The following is a 19,700-nucleotide window of genomic DNA, read 5'->3' on the forward strand; positions in this document are numbered from 1 at the left end:
TCATTTAACGACCACAATTGAAAAATCAATAGGCAAGGTTTATATTTTACTTGTGGATTTTGATGGTCAAGTCGGAAGGAATGTGAATTACATTTTGCACAGTGTCCGCAGGCTATAGCCAGCTTTATGCTAAGGCGGTTAATGCACTACTGCAATGATGTCGATATTTGCTACAATGACACACACACACACACACACACAGTAATCGGCTCCTCTCCGGAATAGTTCTCTCCCGTGTACACGCGCGCGCACGAAGATACAACATAAACACACTCACTCTTCTATTACTCTCCATCTTCGGTCCGCCTCCCCCTCTCTCCCTATTTATTCCAGTTCCCTCTCCCCATCCCCCTCTCTGATGAAGGGTCTAGGCCCGAAACGTCAGCTTTTGTGCTCCTGAGATGCTGCTTGGCCTGCTGTGTTCATCCAGCCTCACATTTTATTATCACTCTTCTACTTACTTTTTCTCACGCGCTCTACCACGCGCGCGCACTGTTTCGCGCGCGAGCGCTCGGTGTGGTCCGGAGATTCGCAAAGACGATGGGACATGGACGTCCTGTTCAAGTTAATGTAATTAGTTTTTCAACGTCGGCTTCTGTAATAGGATTTAGTCCTGATAATGATTGCTGACTATGGCCCAACACGCTGCGCTGACAGTCACATTACTGTTTCAGATGTCCTCGACTATGAAGATGAGAAAAGTTTTCTTGATGAGAAAGTGAAATGTTACAGCAATATTGCAGCTTGCCACCTGAACGTTGGAAACTTAGAGGATGCTTTTTCCTACTGCGACATGGTTTTGCAGCATCAGCCTCAGCATTGCAAAGCTTTATTCAGGAAGGGCAAGGTAGGCCTGTTCTTGATATTAAATTAGTTCAACAGATCTGATTAGTTATTGATTAAATATTTCCGTATTGAATTTCTTTTGAAACACTGCTGGCAAAATAATTGTATAAATTATTATTCCAATTGTTTCAGGTGCTTGAACTGCAAGAGAAATATTTCCTCTCTATCAAATTTCTCAGAAAAGCTTCACAAGTGGAGCCTGGAAATCAGGTGCCTGATCTCAGAGATGCTCAAATACTGCATAAAAGTATATGTTTTTTAAGGATTCAGCATCCAGATATTAATTACTGTTCATAGATTTGCTGCTAGTGCTTGTGTTGTCTCTAATCATACTCCGTGCTTCCTTAGCTTGTTCCTGCTTAGTGTACTTTGTGTTGTTGAATATTCTTTTTTATTATGCTTCTTATGAGAGTATTCTCCATAATTTTCTATGTTGTAATGTATATAATGATATTGTGTGGCACTGCTCTCAATTATTTATGAATGTAGTTTGATTTTGTGCCTGATGAAAGCACCTTCAGTCACTGACTCCGGTGAATTCACTATCAACAGCTACTTTAAAACTGGTCTTAGTTCAAATTCTGACTTGCTGACAAGTTTCATTTGGTTTCCAACATTTGCGCTACTAGATATATTTATTTTCTTCCGGTGGTAAAAGGTAGGTTCAATATTTTGTGCATTTAGAACAGCGTCTCATGAATAATCAAGGAACGAGTGAACTATTAACTGGAAACTCTGGTGTAAATGCACAGAATTGGTAACAAAAACAGAAATTATTGTAACCTGGAGCAGCCTAGAAACAGGAATGGGACCTGGGACTAAATACAACACACCTGCTGGGTCTGCTTTTGACACTGGCATGAAAAATACTAAGTGTGCCAAACCACTACATTCCCACCCATTCCATAGTACAGAGGATGGGCAGTGCTGAAATCAGCAACCTGCCTACCAGATATCAGTAAATAAACAACAGTTAGTTGAGCCTGTTAAAGTCCAATTCACTCCAATATTCCCTATTCATCCCATCATGGTTGACATGGCCAGGATTAGGCAGCCTGGTTTATTTTAACAAGATTTTAAATAAGTAGGCAGGAATGGGGTGTTGACTGTCTTTGGTAAGTGCCCTTTGTGCACCAGAGGGAGCCTTCCCAGAAGAGATTACACTTAGCTCTCCAGTTTCTTCTCAAAACCTCCCTGTCCTACTTACTCAAGTTTGGAGATCCATTGGGCTTTTTCCAGCCAGGGCAGCACCCATCATGAAGACTACTGGAGCCACCGGTGAATCAAATTGTCTGATGGTTCCAGAGGGTGGTATTCCTTCCCACTGAGGGACACAAGTCCTGTTACTAACTAACTAACTTAGCCTGTGGTCATAGTGGAATTGATTTTTCCTATGGTGTTTCAGAATGCATCTTGTGGCATGTGACATTGTTTTCGCATAAACTGCATAAGCCAGTTTGCCACTGTGCTCCTTTTCTTCAATGTTAATAAAGAGCTCCACATCTTTCAACAGGAAGCTTTGATCATGATTCCTGTAGAAATATGCTGTGCAGCTTAAATATAACTGTACTCTGGTTGTGCAGGAGTCAGCAGAAGGCAAATCATGCCTCCTTTCTCATGGCAGTAGTTGCCAAATTTTGCAATTTTTAAAAAAAATGCCTAGTGGCAGAATTAGCTACTTTGACAGCCCCTGGTCAAGAGGAAGCATGTTAGGTAAGTATGAGGTAACAGAAGGTGGAATTTGCACCAGGGTGTGTTTGAGGCAGTTTGAGATAGGGGGAATTGGGCCCAACTGTGTTTGGTAGTGGGGTGTGGGTGAGGGGCTGCAAGTGTGTCTTGCAAAAGAGGAGGAAGGGTGTTAACTGTGCTGAGAGAAGGGGGTGTCAAGTTTGGTGGGAAGATAGTGTTAGGTTCCAGAGAGAGAGGTGGGGGGGAGGGCACGGTGGGGATGGTATAAAGTCTGAGGATTTGCTGGGTTCTGTGGGTTGGAGGAGTGGGTGTTGGTCACTAGGATGACAACAGGTGTCAGATTCAGTAGAGAAGGTTGGTGCTTTGGCAATATGGATTGGGTCCAGCAATGTTGGGGCACTGATGCAAGTGTTTGGTAGTTGAGAGGGGTTGTTAATTGTTATCTAGACAGTTAATGACTTCCTTTTTCCAGTTGTGATTACTTCTTGGATCCTGCACTTCAGAGTCCCCATATTTGCTTGTGTTGGTGTTTGAGACATATGGTAGCATCTCTGAAGAAAAAAATCAGAGTTAACTGTTATGAGAAAGGGTCACCAGACCCGAAACGTTAACTGATTTTTTTTCTTCACAGATGCTGCCAGAGCTGACCTTTTCCAGCAGTTTTTGTTCCTGATTTACAGCATCTGCAGTTCTTTCAGTTTTTGATTGAGATGTGTTTGCTTTGTATTCATCTACCATCACTGATCATCGAGGCTGCCAATGGCATTACTTCAGGCCCAAATTAAAACTGTACTGCAGAATCATGGACAATATGCCAGCTCAGGACAGAATTTTAAACAGCACACAATTAGAGAACATATTCACCAAAGCCAGAATCAGAGGACTCAGCCACTACAGGCAAAATCACAGAGAGAACAACATAGCCAGCATGGCAGAGATGTCAGGAATAGAGTCATGGCATACACACTAATCATGAGTAACTTTATAGACACTGCACTCTCACCGAAGGTTAAAGGGAACTTATTTGTTCAACTATTTAGGAATGGTATTAATACGTGTGGGCTTGCCCTTCAGCTTAATGACGGCAATGAGACATTGTATGCTTCCATAATTAGTGGCTGGTTCACTATGCCAGTTTTACACATCAGCAGCTCATGAATAATTAGCCCCTTTTTTTAAACTGAAGCGATCTGAAGAGTAATTAATTGTGCTGGCACCAACTTGCCCAATCTGACCAAGTACTGATCTGTAAAAAACAGAATTCTGTCTCCAGTAAATTCATTGAATTTGATCTTGCATCAGTTATACTTTTATAATTTTCAAATCCTTGTACTAGGAAAATTGCTCCATATCAGCACATTACAATGATAGGAAGCATTGCTAAGCTATATATCACAAAGGGCAGTCTAACACTTTTGATTGCTGTTTGTTCCTGCAGGAAATTGAAAGGGAAATGAAGCTTGTTTTTGACAAATGGGCAGAAAAATCTGAAGGTACCAGCAATGCTAAAACAATGAATACGTGTCCACTGTTCTTGGTAGGTTTAAAGTTACTTTGCTAAATGATGTAAACAATATGGGCTAGTCACATATGTTACTTCTGCCTGTTAATTTTAATATTCTATTCATAACAGGTCAACCTGCCAGCAGAAAACAGCAAAACATAATCTTGGGCAATTTATTTAATAATGTGCTCCTTACATCAACTAAATTTTGCAGCATCCTTGAAGCACCTTTTGTCTGTGTCTGTTTATGTTGTCACTTGCCGGGGAAATTTTCAGGCTGTGGTGGGTGCCAAAATAAATGGACATTATTCCTTGTATATATGAAGAGATTTTCAAAACTATCGGTCAACTTGGCCAATTTATAGTTTATTAAATATTTTTGAAGTATAATCACTGCTATTGTTTAGGACATGCATGCAGCAGAACATTTTTACACAGCAAGGACCAAAACCAGTAACATGATGATAACAAGATCATCCGACCTTGTGATGTTGACAGAGCAACAAAAATATTGTTTGAAGTTGTGCCATGGGATTGTTTAAATCCCCATGGCAAAGTGGACAGAGCCTCAGTTTAATATCCTATGTGAAGGTCAAAGTCTCCAAAAATGCAGTACCCTTTCAGTACTGCACCAGAATACCAGACTGTTTTTTTTTTTGTCTTGAGTCTGGGACTTAAATTCATTACCTTCTGATTTCGAGGTGAAATTTCTAACAACTAAACCACAGCTCATTCCTGTGGCAAATTGTCCAATGTCCCAAATTTAATGTTCTTCTTTTTGCTCAGCACAACAGAATTGAATATTCCAGAGGGTGAAGGGAATTTATTTTCTGACAGTCACTCTCCTTGACTTTCCCTACCCCATCTTCTGAATTTTTGCTTATTTTCTGCCAAAGTTGTAATGAACAATGCAGAGCTTTGCTACAGAAATTCAATCGATAGAAATCACTAGAAAAGGCCTACGTAGAAATGCACGTCTTGAATTATTTATCTAATGTTCTAATTTTCTTGTTAATCAAGAATGATGGAATGTTACAAACTATTTGGCTCTTGTTGCTGTACCATTGTGACCACAGTGATTTTATTCCCCCCACATCAACCTCATTTAATTTCTGCTTGGTCTTCATACCTTTATATTCCTTTTGCAGTAACTATTTAATTTTTCTTGTAGGTCTATGGTATCAACATCAGTCTCCTCTGTGAAAAATAAGGACAAGGCATAGGCCTAAATTTTACTGTATTAATAACAGCAACACTATTAGCACTCTCCAATGTTGTTGGGTACATTGGCAGCACCTTCTGGACTTCAGGGAGAAAGCTAGCTAGAAATGTCAGGATGGGTAGTAAGAGCTGAGAGAGTGAGTATTGGTTTTATAGAAAGAGAGACTGGACAGTGAGTAATGAAAAATAAGGAAACTATAGATAAATGATATTTTCCATTTTACTTCACGTGTTCACTACAGAGGATGTGAGTAACATCCCAGAGGCAGAAATACATCAGGAAATGGAAGGGATGGAGGAACTCAGGAAAATCAAAATCACTAGAGAAGTGTATGTAATAAATTGAAGGACCTGCGCGTTGACACGTGCTTGACATTTGCTCATCTCAGCATCCTAAAAGATGTGAATAGTGAGATAGTAAGACTCCCTTGATTTGGGAAAGAGTGGAGGCAGAAAATGCAACTCCTGCATTCCAAAAGGAAAGAACGCAGGTAGACAGGGTGGTGAAGGAAGAGTTTAGCACACCTGCCTTCTTTGGTCAGTGCACTGCATATAGGAGTTGGGACGTCATGTTGTGGCTGTGCAGGACACTTCTACAATCTATATTCAATTCTGGTCTCCCTGCTAGAGGACAGATGTTGCTAAACTTGAAAGTATGCAGAAAAGATTTACAAGAATGCGACTGTGATTGGAAGATTTGAGCTATAGTGAGATGCTGAATAGGTTGGGTCTTTTTTTCCTGGAGCATTGGAAGCTGAGGGGTGACCTTTTTATAGAGGTTTATGAAATCATGAGAGGTACGGATAGGGTGAGTAGCCAAGGTCTTTTTCCCCAGGGTAGGGGAGTCTAGAAGTAAAGGTTGTAGGATTAAAATGAGAGGGGAAAGATTTAAAAGGGACCTGAGGATAACTTTTTCATGCAGAGGTTAGTGTGTGTATGGAACGAGCTGCCAGAGGAGATGGTGAAGGCAGGTATAGTTGCAATATTTAGAAGTCATCTGGATAGGTACATGAATAGGAAGGGTTTAGAGGAATATGGGCTAAATACTGGCAAATGAGAACTTATTGGTTCAGGATATCTGGATAAGTTGGACCAAAGAGTCTGTTTCCATGTTGTATAACTCTGAATCTATGATTCAATAACTACAAGCCAGTTAGCGTCACATATATCATAAGAAAAATGTTATTATTAAAGAAGGGCAGTTGAATAAGTTCAACATAATCAGGCAGCACCCAATTTTGAGGTTTTGTGACAGAGAAATCGTGAATTACCAACATATTGGAGTTCTTAAGAAAGTAACATGAATAAAGGGGAAATTTGGATTGTACTGTCATAGATTTCCAGCAAGTGCCACATCAAATATTATTGCAGTAAATAAGAGCTGGTGGTGTAGGAGGTGACATATTAGCACAGATAGATTAGTGACTGGCTAACAGGAGGTGGAAAGTAGGAATAAGTGGGTTTTTTTAGTCTGTCAGCATATCATGAGTTATGTACCACAGGGGTCAGTGCTCAGTCCTCAACTCTTTACAATTTATACAAAATAATTTAAACAAAGGGACGGAAGTATGGTTAGCAAATTTACTAATGATACAGAGAAAGTAGGAAAATAAGTTGGGAAGCAGGTACAAGGTTGCAACAGAGGGCTATTGATAGGTTAGATGAGTGAGCATAGATCTGCTAAATGGAGCATAATGTGGGAAAAATGTGAAGTTATCAATTTTGGCAGGAATAACAAAGTATATTATCCAAATCGTGAGAGATTGTAGAAAGATCCTGGGTGTCCTGTTGCATCTATCACAAAAGATTAGTATACAGATACTGCAAGTAATTAGAAAAACTAATAAAATGTTATTCTTTGTTGAGGGGATTTCAATACAAAAGTAGGAAGATTGTGCTTCAGTTTACAGGACACATCTCTCTGGACCATATGGAAATATTGTATTGTATAGTCCATAGTATCGGCCACTTTATTTAGGGAAGAATGTAAATGCATTGGCAGCAGGTCAGAGAAGTTTTACTGGATTAATACCTATTATGTTTTATGGAAAAAGGTCGGATGTGCCAAGCTTGTATTCACTAGAGTTTAGAGCAGTAAAAAGCAGGTCAATTGAAACTTAAGTCTTTGTAGGGTAGATGGAGAGAGACTATTACCTGTTTTAGGAGAACTGGGCACTAAAGATCAAGGTTGCCTTTAAATCCAAGATGAGGTGAAATTGTTTCTCTGAGGGTCATAACTCTTTAGAACTCTCCTCCGAAAAGGAGGTTGAAGCAAAATCCTTGAATATTTTTAATACAGGTGGATCGAGCCTTCTTAAGCAGGTAGGTGAAAAACTATTAGGGATAGGCGGTAATGAAGATTTGAGTTTACAATCAGATCTGCCGTGGTCTTATTGAATGGCAAAGAAGACTCAGTGGCCGAATTGTCTACTCCCGATCCTCATTCATGTGTTCAAATGTACTGCTCATCCACAGAAAACTCTCTTGCAATCTTTGCCAGTTCATTCAGCACTGAAAGCACTGTAATGGTATGATCATAGGCCACTTACCTATTATTTCAATGCAAATATGGACTGAAAAAGTTAGGGCTACTATTCAGGAATTCATGAGTTTCCAATGCATAATAAGTGTAATTTACCATTTTTTTTGCCTTGAACTTTTTTTCTTTAGTAACGTTGAATCTCATCCCCTCAAATTATTTTTGCAAATTTAAAAAACGAAAATCAAATATCTTCTTTGCTTATTCTGTCTACTGATTTTAACTCTGTCCCTTCACCCTATCTGTATGTCTTGGTGTACATAATTTAAATATAATTTACTTTTTCAGCTTTTTATTTATTGATTTGTTCTGCATGTCTGTGAAGATTCTTCTGTCTAACTGTTTGAATAGTGTTGCTGTTGGTTTTCCTTGAAATGGATGGTAGCAGATTAGGGTAAATATTGACAATAGCTGAGCAGCTGTACGCAAGGGGAAAGTTGAAAGCTGTTTCTTCACTGCTGAGAGAAAAGTTTTGGTCATTATTTAATATCTCCCCCATTGTTGCCCTACTATACACTATACACGCGTGCCAGAGTGTCGACGGGAAGGTAAGGTTGTTTTTTATTCTCCAGTACAAAAACCTACCTTGTGCAGCAGAGGCCATTGCTCCATTTTTGCAGCAGCAGTGGGAGCAGTGAGAGCAAGGACCAGGGCACTGTCGGGAAGGTAAGTTAATCCTTTTAAAAACTTACCTCGTGAATAGGCAGAGCGCACATTGAGCAGGAGAGGACACGGGACGGCTGAGTAAGTGAGGTAGTATATTTGGGCTAGAGATAATAGGAACTGCAGATGCTGGAGAATCCGAGATAACAAGGCGTAGAGCTGGACGAACACATCAGGCCAAGCAGCATCATAGGAGAAGGAAGGCTGCTTGGCCTGCTGTGTTCATCCAGCTCTGCACCTTATTATCTCTAATATATTTGGGCAGTTGCTTTATCCGAAACACTACTTAGGTCGTGTCTCCCAACCAGGTGGAGGTCCTGCTCCAACCCAAAAAAAAAGATTCTCAGTGCCAATTTGGTAAGGTTACTAGTTTTTTTTTTCAATAGTCTGTCTGGGAATTCAGAACAGTGGGAATGGATGTTAGGGCCGTTGCATGCTCCTCTTATAGAATGTGGGAGGTAAGGGTCACCACTAGAGTCCCCACTGACTTCATCTGCGGGAAGTGTACCCAACTCCAGCTCCTCGGAAACAGTGTTAGGGAACTGGAGCTGGACGAACTTCGGATCATTTGGAAGGCTGAGGGGGTAATTGAAAGGAGTTACAAGGATGTAGTCACACCTCAGATACAGGAAAAAGGTAGATGGGTTACAGTCAGGAGATGGAAAGAGAACAGCAGACAGTGCAGGGATCCCTGTGGCCATTCCCCACAATAACAAGTATACCATTTTGGATATAGTGGGGGGGGGGAGAATGGCATACCAGGGTAAGCCATGGGGTACAGGGCTCTGCTCATTAGGGAAGGGGGGGAGCATTATTCATTGGGGATTACATAGTTAGGGGGACAGGAGATTCTGTGGGAACGAGAGAGACTTGTTGTTGGTGTGTTGCCTCCAAGGTGCCAGGGTCCATGATGTCTCGGATCGCGTTTTTGGGATCCTTAAGAGGGAAAGGGAGCAACTGCAAATCGTGGTCCACATAGGCATGAATGACATAGGTAGGAAAAGGAATGGGGACGTAAGGCAGAAATTCAAGGAGCTAGGGTAGAAGCTTAGAGCTAGAACAAACAGAGTTGTTATCTCTGGTTTGTTACCCGTGCCATGTGCTAGCGAGGCAAGGAATTGGGAGTGAGAGCAGGCGAACATGTGGCTATAGGGATGGTGCAGGAGGGAGGGATTCAGATACCTGGATAATTGGGGCTCATTCTGGGGTAGGTGGGACCTTCACAAACAGGATGGTCTACACCTGAACCAGAGAGGTACCAATATCCTTGGTTGGGTTGGGGGTGGGGGGGGGGGGGGGGGGGGGGCGCGCGGGCGCGGGCGGTGGTGGTGATGGTGGAAGAATTTGCTAATGTTGTTCGGAAGGATTTAAACTAATTCAGCAGCGGGATGGGAACCTGAATTGTAGCTCCAGTGTACAGGAGGTTGAGCGTAGTGAGGTCATGAATAAGGTTTCAAGGTCACGGGAGTGTACCGGCAGGGAGGAAGGTGGTTTGAAGTGTGTCTACTTCAACGCCAGGAGCATCCGGAATAAGGTGGATGAACTTGCAGCATGGGTTGGTACCTGGGACTTCGATGTTGTGGCCATTTCAGAGACATGGATAGAGCAGGGACAAGAATGGTTGTTGCAGGTTCCAGGGTTTTGATGTTTCAGTAAGATCAGGGAAGGTGGTAAAAGAGGGGGAGGTGTGGCATTGTTAGTCAAGGACAGTATTATAGTGGCAGAAAGGACGTTTGATGAGGACTCGTCTACTGAGGTAGTATGGGCTGAGGTTAGAAACAAAAACGGAGGTCAGCCTGTTGGGAGTTTTCTCTCGGCCTCCAAAAAGTTCCAGAGATGTAGAGGAAAGGATTGCAAGGATGATTCTGGATAGGAGCGAAAGTAACAGGGTAATTGTTATGGGGGCTTTAACTTTCCAACATTGACTGGAAACGCTATAGTTCGAGTACTTTAGATGGGTCAGTTTTTGTCCAATGCGTGCAGGAGGGTTTCCTGACACAGTATGTAGATAGGCCAACAAGAGGTAAGTCCACATTGGATTTGGTACCGGGTAATGAACCAGGCCAGGTGTTAGATTTGGAGGTAGGTGTGCAATTTGGTGATTGTGACCACAATTCGGTTACGTTTACTTCAGCGATGGCAAGGGATAGGTCTATGCCGCAGGGCAACAGTTATAACTGGGGAAAAGGCAATTATGAGGCAATTAGGCAAGATTTAGGATGCACAGGATGGGGAACGAAATTGCAGAGGCTGGGCACAATTGAAATGTAGAGCTTGTTCAAGGAACTGCTAATGCGTGTCCTTGATAAGTATGTGCCTGTCAGGTAGGGAGGAAGTGGTCGAGCGAGGGAACTGTGGTTTACTAAAGAAGTTGAATCTCTTGTCAAGAAGAAGGAGGCTTATGTAAAGATGAGATGTGAAGGCTCAGTTAGGGTGCTTGAGAGTTACAAGTTAGTTACAATGAATATTTTTTGGCAGTATTCACACAGAAAAAAGACAATACTGTCGAGGAGAATACTGTAATACAGGCTATTAGACTAGATGGAATTGAGGTTCACCAGGAGGAGGTGTTAGCAATTATGGAAAGTGTGAAAATAGATAAGTCCCCTGGGCTGGATGGGATTTATCCTAGGATTCTCTGGGAAGCTAGGGAGGAGATTGCAGAGCCTTTGGCTTTGATAGTTATGTTGTCATTGTCCACAGGAATAGTGCCAGAAGACTGGAGGATAGCAAATGTTGTCCCCTTGTTCAAGAAGGGGAGGAGGGACAACCCTGGTAATAATAGACCAGTGAGCTTTACTTCAGTTGTGGGTAATGTGTTGGAGAGTATTACAAGAGATAGGATTTATAATAATCTAGAAAGGAATAATTTGATTAGGGATAGTCAACACGGTTTTGTGAAGGGTAGGTCATGCCTCACAAACATTCTTGAGTTCTTTGAGAAGGTGACCAAACAGGTGGATGAGGGTAAAGCAGTTGATGTGGTGTACTTGGATTTTAGTAAGCGTTTGGTAAGGTTCCCCATGGTAGGCTATTGCAGAAAATACGGAGTCATGGGATTGAGAGTGATTTAGCAGTTTGTTTCAGAAATTGGCTAGCTGTAAGAAGACAGAGGGTGGTGGTTGATAGGAAATGTTCATCCTGGAGTTCAGTTACTAGTGGTGTACCGCAAGGATCTGTTTTGGGGCCACTGCTGTTTGTCATTTTTATAAATGACCTGGATGAGGGCGTAGAAGGATGGGTTAGTAAATTTGCGGATGACACTAAAGTCGGTGGACTTGTGGATAATGCGAAGGATGTTGCAGGTTACAGAGGGACATGGATAAGCTGCAGAGGTGGCAAATGGAGTTTAATGTGTAAGAGCGTGAGATGATTCACTTTGGAAGGAATAACAGGAATACAGAGTACTGGGCTAATGGTAAGATTCTTGGTAGTGTGGATGAGCAGAGAGATCTCGGTGTCCATGTGCATAGATCCCTGGAAGTTGCCACCCAGGTTGATAGGGTTGTTAAGAAGATGTACAGTGTGTTAGGTTTTATTGGTAGAGGGATTGAGTTTTGGATCCATGAGGTCATGGTGCAGCCGTGCTTGGAGTATTGCGTACAGTTCTGTTCACCGTATTATAGGAAGGATGTAGAAGCATTGGAAAGGGTGCAGAGGAGATTTACCAGGATATTGCCTGGTATGGAGGGAAGGTCTTATGAGGAAAGGCTGAGGGTCTTGAGGCTGTTTTGTTAGAGAGAAGAAGGTTAAGAGGCGACTTAATAGAGACATACAAGATGATCAGAGGATTAGATAGGGTGTACAGTGAGAGAGCCTTTTTCTTCAGATGGTGATGGCTAGCACGAGCGGACATAGCTTTAAATTGAGGGGTGATAGATACAGGACAGATGTCAGGGCTAGGTTCTTTACTCAAAGTAGTAAGGGCATGGAATGCTCTGCCTGCAACAGTAGTAGACTCACCAAGTTTAAGGGCATTTAAATGGTCATTGGATAAACATATGGACGTACATGGAATAGTGTCGGTTAGATGGGCTTCAGATTGGTTTCACAGGTCGGAGCAACATTGAGGGCCGAAGGGCCTGTACTGCACTGTAATGTTCTATGTTCTGTGATTCCCTCATCTCATATCTGCTCTAACCCGCAGAGTTATACTATTCTCTTTTTACTGAAATATTTATGGAGCCTTTTGATTGCAATATTTTCATGCTTCCTTCTTACACTACTCTTAGCATTTCTGATCTCCAATTTTGCAGCTTTCTGACAGTCTCCTTATTGGCCTGGGTTTCATTTTCTATTCGCTGTATAGATGCCTCCTTTAGACATCATGTCAGTAGAAGATACAAGTATAGAAAAAAATAAAGTATTTCTACACTAGGGGAGTTTTAATGTAGGTGTTCAAAATTATGAAGTGCCCTGACAGAAGTAAATAAGGAGAAATTGTTTTGTTGCAGGGTGGGACACTGATGAGGGGGACACAGATTTAAGATAATGGACAAAGCAGCCAAAGGGAACTATTATGACCAGATAAGGAGGGAGAAATCAATTATCCTCTTTTTAATATATTTAATCATTGAGACAAATGTTTTTATTTCTTTTTAGTATGCAGGTATTGCACTTAACATCCACGCAGTTTTCTAGAAAATGAAGGAGCTGATTACCAAGATTTTCTTGAGAGGAATTTTAGTATCCACTAATCCTGAATTTTAAAAGAAATGACATCAAATACATATTGACATAAAATAAGTTTTAAAACTGTGTATCTGATTCAGATAGGGAAAATGAAGGTTATGTAGTTAAACAGTTCTTGAGATTTTAAATATTTAACCAGAGACAACAATTGTTTATGGTTAACTTGTATCCTCAGCAGTTGTAGAATCTGTAGATATTCTGGAATTCTTGATGAATGGTTGTTTTCCAAATATTCCTTATCACCAGTCCTGTATTATGAAATGATGGGAGGAAGAGGCAGAGTTCCAAGTCTGTCATAAAATTATCTTGCTATAAATAAAACAAAGAACTGTGGATGCTGAAGATCTGAAGCAGAAACAGAAATTTCTGGTGGAACTCAGCAGGTCTAGCAGCATCAATGGAGAGAAAGCAGAATTAATGTTTACAGTCTAGTAACCAAAAGCGAGGTCCCTGAACTCAAAATGCTAACTTTGCTTTTTCTCCATAGATACTGCCAGATTTGCTGAGTTTCTCCGGCAATTTCTGTTCATCTTCCTTTCTACTCTGCTCGATATTTTAGCAATCATTTTTGAGCAACAGTATGTATTCCAAGTTTAGATTCGTAGTGTTTCTAAGCTATGCAACTGAGAGGGGAGTCTTTTGACTCCTCATTTGTGAAATTAGTATACATGTATGAATTAAATAAGAGAAGCGAATTTCTTCATGCCCTAGTTTCAGGTTTTTTTCTTAATAAAATGATAACGTTGGTGGAGACTGATTTGTTTAGCCAGTGTCTGCTGATACCCAGCATTTCTTACAACTGTGCATGCATGCTAATCTGAAAATGCTGCACCATTACATGAAATTCCAATGATGTAATACACAAAGGAACTGCATATGTGCAAAAAAGAAGCACGCTCTTGAAACGGAGTTTAGCAGGGGAGAGAAGGAAAGTTGGCTGTGAGGACAATGGAGTGGAGGGTGAGTGAGGATGACAAAGTGAGGACAGGAATCCCTCTCTCCCCAACTACTCCTTCCATTCCCCTTTTGTCCTGCCTCGTGCACCTCCCACTCTCAATTGCAATAGGAATTAGGGTAGCGTTAATGCTTAACAGAAGCTACACTAAGACATTTATTTCTTAATGCCATAGGCTGAAGATAGTAAGGTTGATAAAACAAAGAATCATTCAGAAACACAAGAAACACCAGAAGATTACCAAGAGATTTAAAGAGCTGCTGATCCTTTCAGAGGCTGATTTCGGTACGTTGGACTGATTGATTGAACTTTATAAAGCAAATATTGAGCTGATTGTTAGACTGCTCAGAAAGGACAAGTACAATTTAATTAAAAATTTGATCTTGCAGGAGTGTGTGATCTGCAGCTTGAGCTCCAGGTGAGATATTGAGTTATAGTGAGGGGAATGTAACATTCATAAGATGATTTGGTGTCAAATTCTCAAGTCATAATATCCAAAGTTAAAGACCAAAATGAATTGTAATTTCTTTAGGTATGTCCAGAGTTTAATTTTAGGATTCTAGATAACAGTAACATGAATTGATAAGATATTCTGCCAGCAGTGAAAAAAATAGCATTGATTAAAAATCATTTGACCTCTGCTCACCAGAACTCAAGACAATGTTGTACTCTGAAGAGTAATTGCACAAGCTCATCCGTCCAGTTGGTGATTTGTCGAAGGATTTGGGGATATGCCTATGTTGGTTACATTTCAAAAGCACTTCCAATGTTTTGGCTTCAACTGCTTTGTGGCAGAGACTTCCAGAGTTCTCTGGGTGAAGAAATTTCCCCTTATGTCAGCCCTAAATGGCCTACTCTGTATCCTTAAATATGGTCCCAGTTCCAAACTCCCAGCTCATTGAGAATACCATTTTTTGCAATTACCCTCTCTACTCCTGTTAGAATTTCATAGAACTCTCTTCATAGTCAGAACATCTTTCCTCAGATAAGGTGTCCAAAACTGCACCAAACCATCATCTCCAACACCATTCATGACCTCATCACCTCAGGGGACCTCCCACCCACAGCCTCCAACCTCATTGTTCCCCAACCCCGCACGGCCCGTTTCTATCTCCTTCCCAAAATCCACAAACCTGCCTGCCCTGGTCGACCCAAGGTCTCAGCCTGCTCCTGCCCCACCGAACTCATCTCCACCTATCTGGACTCCATTTTCTCCCCTTTGGTCCAGGAACTCCCCACCTATGTCCGTGACACCACCCACGCCCTCCACCTCCTCCAGGACTTCCAATTCCCTGGCCCCCAACACCTCATATTCACCATGGACATCCAGTCCCTGTACACCTGCATTCCGCATGGAGATGGCCTCAAGGCCCTCCGCTTCTTCCTGTCCCGCAGGCCCGACCAGGCCCCCTCCACCGACACTCTCATCCGCCTAGCTGAACTCGTCCTCACACTCAACAACTTCTCTTTTGACTCCTCCCACTTCCTACAGACTAAGGGGGTGGCCATGGGCACCCGCATGGGCCCCAGCTATGCCTGCCTCTTTGTAGGTTACGTGGAACAGTCCCTCTTCCGCACCTACACAGGCCCCAAACCCCACCTCTTCCTCCGGTACATTGATGACTGTATCGGCGCTGCCTCTTGCTCCCCAGAGGAGCTCGAACAGTTCATCCACTTCACCAACACCTTCCACCCCAACCTTCAGTTCACCTGGGCCATCTCCAGCACATCCCTCACCTTCCTGGACCTCTCAGTCTCCATCTCAGGCAACCAGCTTGTAACTGATGTCCATTTCAAGCCCACCGACTCCCACAGCTACCTAGAATACACCTCCTCCCACCCACCCTCCTGCAAAAATTCCATCCCCAATTCCCAATTCCTCCGCCTCCGCCGCATCTGCTCCCACGATAAGACATTCCACTCCCGCACATCCCAGATGTCCAAGTTCTTTAAGGACCGCAACTTTCCCCCCACGGTGATTGAGAACGCCCTTGACCGCGTCTCCCGCATTTCCCGCGACACATCCCTCACATCCCGCCCCCGCCACAACCGCCCCAAGAGGATCCCCCTCGTTCTCACACACCACCCTACCAACCTCCGGATACAACGCATTATCCTCCGACACTTCCGCCATTTACAATCCGACCCCACCACCCAAGACATTTTTCCATCCCCTCCCCTGTCTGCTTTCCGGAGAGACCACTCTCTCCGTGACTCCCTTGTTCGCTCCACACTGCCCTCCAACCCCACCACACCCGGCACCTTCCCCTGCAACCGCAGGAAATGCTACACTTGTCCCCACACCTCCTCGCTCACCCCCATCCCAGGCCCCAAGATGACATTCCACATTAAGCAGAGGTTCACCTGCACATCTGCCAATGTGGTATACTGCATCCACTGTACCCGGTGCGGCCTCCTCTACATTGGGGAAACCAAGCGGAGGCTTGGGGACCGCTTTGCAGAACACCTCCTCTCAGTTCGCAACAAACAACTGCACCTCCCAGTCGCAAACCATTTCCACTCCCCCTCCCATTCTCTTGATGACATATCCATCATGGGCCTCCTGCACTGCCACAATGATGCCACCCGAAGGTTGCAGGAACAGCAACTCATATTCCGCCTGGGAACCCTGCAGCCATATGGTATCAATGTGGACTTCACCAGTTTCAAAATCTCCCCTTCCCCTACTGCATCCCTAAACCAGCCCAGTTCATCCCCTCCCCCCACTGCACCACACAACCAGCCCAGCTCTTCCCCCCCCACCCACTGCATCCCAAAACCAGTCCAACCTGTCTCTGCCTCCCGAACCGGTTCTTCCTCCCACCCATCCCTTCCTCCCACCCCAAGCCGCACCCCCAGCTACCGACTAACCTCATCCCACCTCCTTGACCTGTCCGTCTTCCCTGGACTGACCTATCCCCTCCCTACCTCCCCACCTACACCCTCTCCACCTATCTTCTTTACTCTCCATCTTCGGTCCGCCTCCCCCTCTCTCCCTATTTATTCCAGTTCCCTCCCCCCATCCCCCTCTCTGATGAAGGGTCTAGGCCCGAAACGTCAGCTTTTGTGCTCCTGAGATGCTGCTGGGCCTGCTGTGTTCATCCAGCCTCACATTTTGTTATCATGTAACTATTTCATGCAGTCTCTGATTTATACTGCCTTCCTCCAGACGATTTAGTAACTGTTGCAAATATATGTTCAGCACAAATAAGCTCATATTGTAAGTGCCCAGACAGTAATAGAAATTGTAAAACTGATTAGACATATCGGATTCAAGTCAAGTTTAACTGCTAAATTTAATACTATTTATCTTCTGAGTGTTAAACATGTCTTAAAATTCTCCTGTCTGTACAGCACTGCTAAGCTATATTTAACCTGCCCTGTCTAACCTCTACAAAGGAGTATATAAAACAAATTGATGAAATTTAGTAATATGTTTAATAGTTACTATTTAAAATGAGCACTAGATGGACTATGGCTTATCATGTTGAAGTGTAACTTTGTACCTCTAATACAGGTCATGAACTGTTTTTTTTTTCTTGATTTAAGCATTCTGTAATTTTTTTCTCTCAGATTCCCAGATGTATTCTGATTATACGTTAGGAGATTCATCTACATCCCTTAAAGGTATTATCGTGCCCAGACTGAAAAAAAACTAGAAATTCCTATTAACACCGTGCTTAAAATATTTGTGTGATATGCCTGTCCTCTTCTGTTATTTAATTTTGACTTGTCCAATGCTCCAATTAAAACAATGGACAATGGAACATCTTGCAAAATGTCCAATCTGTCCATTGATATGGCCATTAGCAATATCTAGCCCACAATCCATGAAGAAGTCAACTATTAAGCTGTTATTTAAATCCAGAATCTACAACTGACGTTAGTTGCTAGATGAAACAACATTGTTTCATTGACTTGAATTGAACACCTGCTCATGTGGCTCACACATCTTGCTTCTGCACTCAATATCTCATCAAGACGAAAAAGGAAGAGAGAGGGAGACAAAGAGAGAAGGGGCACAGGCCTGAACAATAAATGTTGTATGCACTAGATTTTTATTTAATGAAGTAGAAATGTACCTGTTCCTGGTTGGAATTTATCTATAGCTGTATGGTTGGTTCAGATAGGTAGAATTCTGAATGTAATTTCTTCACATCTATTAATTGCCATATAATGACATGTCATTTATTCAGTCATTCACAAGTAACTCAGTGCCAGTTGCTTAATCATCTCTTCTGTTTCCTGCAATTTATTAAGTCATCTCTGAACTGTGTCAGGTACCCAGTATTCTCTGTGCAGAATTTAGGCGTACCCACTTAATGGGCTGATGTTTTAAAAAGTATTTTCTTTCAATCCATGCTCATACCAAATTCCTAAGGGTCATTTGGTGTTTGTATGTCCAACCACATTTCTAAACAAAGCTGTGATTTATTTTATACATTAATTAGGTTCACTGATCCTGAAGACAGTGTATGCATTTTTTAGGTTCACTGATCCTGAAGACAGTGTATGCATTTTACATCAAAATAATGCAGTTCCTTTCTGTAAAGAGCATGTTCATGACTGGTGTAAATATTTAAATATACCACTATGTTGAATTTAGTAAACTATATTTGGAATTCTTCTGACAGTGACTTAATGACTGGGAGTTCTCTTCAAAATAAATATCAATGCATTTCAAGGTAACTCTAAACAAGGACAATGTTACTTCTGACCTGCATGCATATGGAAATGCTTCCTCATGTCTCCATGATACATTGCAGCAACTCTCACAGTTCACTTAGATAGTAACCTGTGGCCTCCACAACCAATAAAGCAAGAGCAGAAATGTCATGGAAATGCAGGGTTGAATTTTGCTAGGACTTTGAGAATTCAACAAAGAGTGTTTCTAGAACCTAGCCCTGCTAGCTTAGCTTTGTGGGAGATGCCCAATGAGTAGATTGTCTGTGTTCAGAGTGTCATGAGGGGTTGCAGACAAGCTGCAATGAATGTGTGAGGGTAGCACAAAACCAAGACAGATCTTCTGGTAGCTACAGCAGCAGATACATCTTTGTTGACCAATTAGGTGTTAGTTTAGGGATGGGATAGGAGGGAGGAGAGAGGCAGTGATGGATAGCAATCACAATGTCCTAAGCAAAAAGCAGTTGGCAGTCTCACTGTGAAAGCAATGTGCCACTAATCTAAATGGGGAGAAAAAGAGGGCAACATAAGATAGTGACGGGTCATTAATCCCTCCTGCCTAGCACTATCTTGTGAATCTGTCTATAATTGAGGTGTAGCTAATTTGCAAGCCTTTGCAGGCAGAAAGCATGAGGGTTCAGGTTCAAACTTAAATCATCACATTTGCCTTATTTTAAACTCCAAGGTTCCACAATGCTCTGACTTTCTAAGCAGCAAACAAATTGGAGGTCCAGTATGCCTTTGAGTCTATATAAAAAAATTTCCAATAATATTGATAATTGCCTTAACTAATTGTTTGCCAGGATCACGTGTGTTATAGTCACCTGACTGCCCCTTTCTCCAAGTAATGGAGAAGGAGGTGGCAATACATCAGGGAGATGGCTTGAGCTCTAACAATCACTCCTGGG

The 19,700-nt window shown here is 42.4% G+C and overlaps 1 protein-coding gene across 4 annotated transcripts; it reads left to right on the forward strand.

Moving 5' to 3' along the window:
* Nucleotides 1-379: 379 nt before the first annotated feature.
* LOC125464199 (peptidyl-prolyl cis-trans isomerase FKBP8-like) lies at nucleotides 380-18,693 on the forward strand. Of its 4 annotated transcripts, XM_059654848.1 has the most exons (6): nucleotides 549-570; nucleotides 675-847; nucleotides 979-1,056; nucleotides 3,974-4,072; nucleotides 14,285-14,394; nucleotides 17,683-18,693. In XM_059654848.1, the coding sequence occupies exons 2-5, from the start codon at nucleotides 794-796 to the stop codon at nucleotides 14,360-14,362; spliced, it is 309 nt and encodes a 102-aa protein (XP_059510831.1). In that variant the 5' UTR covers nucleotides 549-570; nucleotides 675-793; the 3' UTR covers nucleotides 14,363-14,394; nucleotides 17,683-18,693. The 4 variants fall into 4 exon arrangements, with proteins under 4 accessions (XP_059510828.1, XP_059510829.1, XP_059510830.1 ...); XM_059654845.1 differs by having other exon boundaries at nucleotides 380-847; XM_059654846.1 differs by lacking the exon at nucleotides 17,683-18,693 and adding an exon at nucleotides 14,759-14,810 and having other exon boundaries at nucleotides 380-847.
* The last annotated feature ends 1,007 nt before the right edge of the window (nucleotides 18,694-19,700 follow it).

Source organism: Stegostoma tigrinum, chromosome 26 (assembly GCF_030684315.1).
Source record: "Stegostoma tigrinum isolate sSteTig4 chromosome 26, sSteTig4.hap1, whole genome shotgun sequence".
NCBI classification, from domain to species: Eukaryota; Metazoa; Chordata; class Chondrichthyes; order Orectolobiformes; family Stegostomatidae; genus Stegostoma; species Stegostoma tigrinum.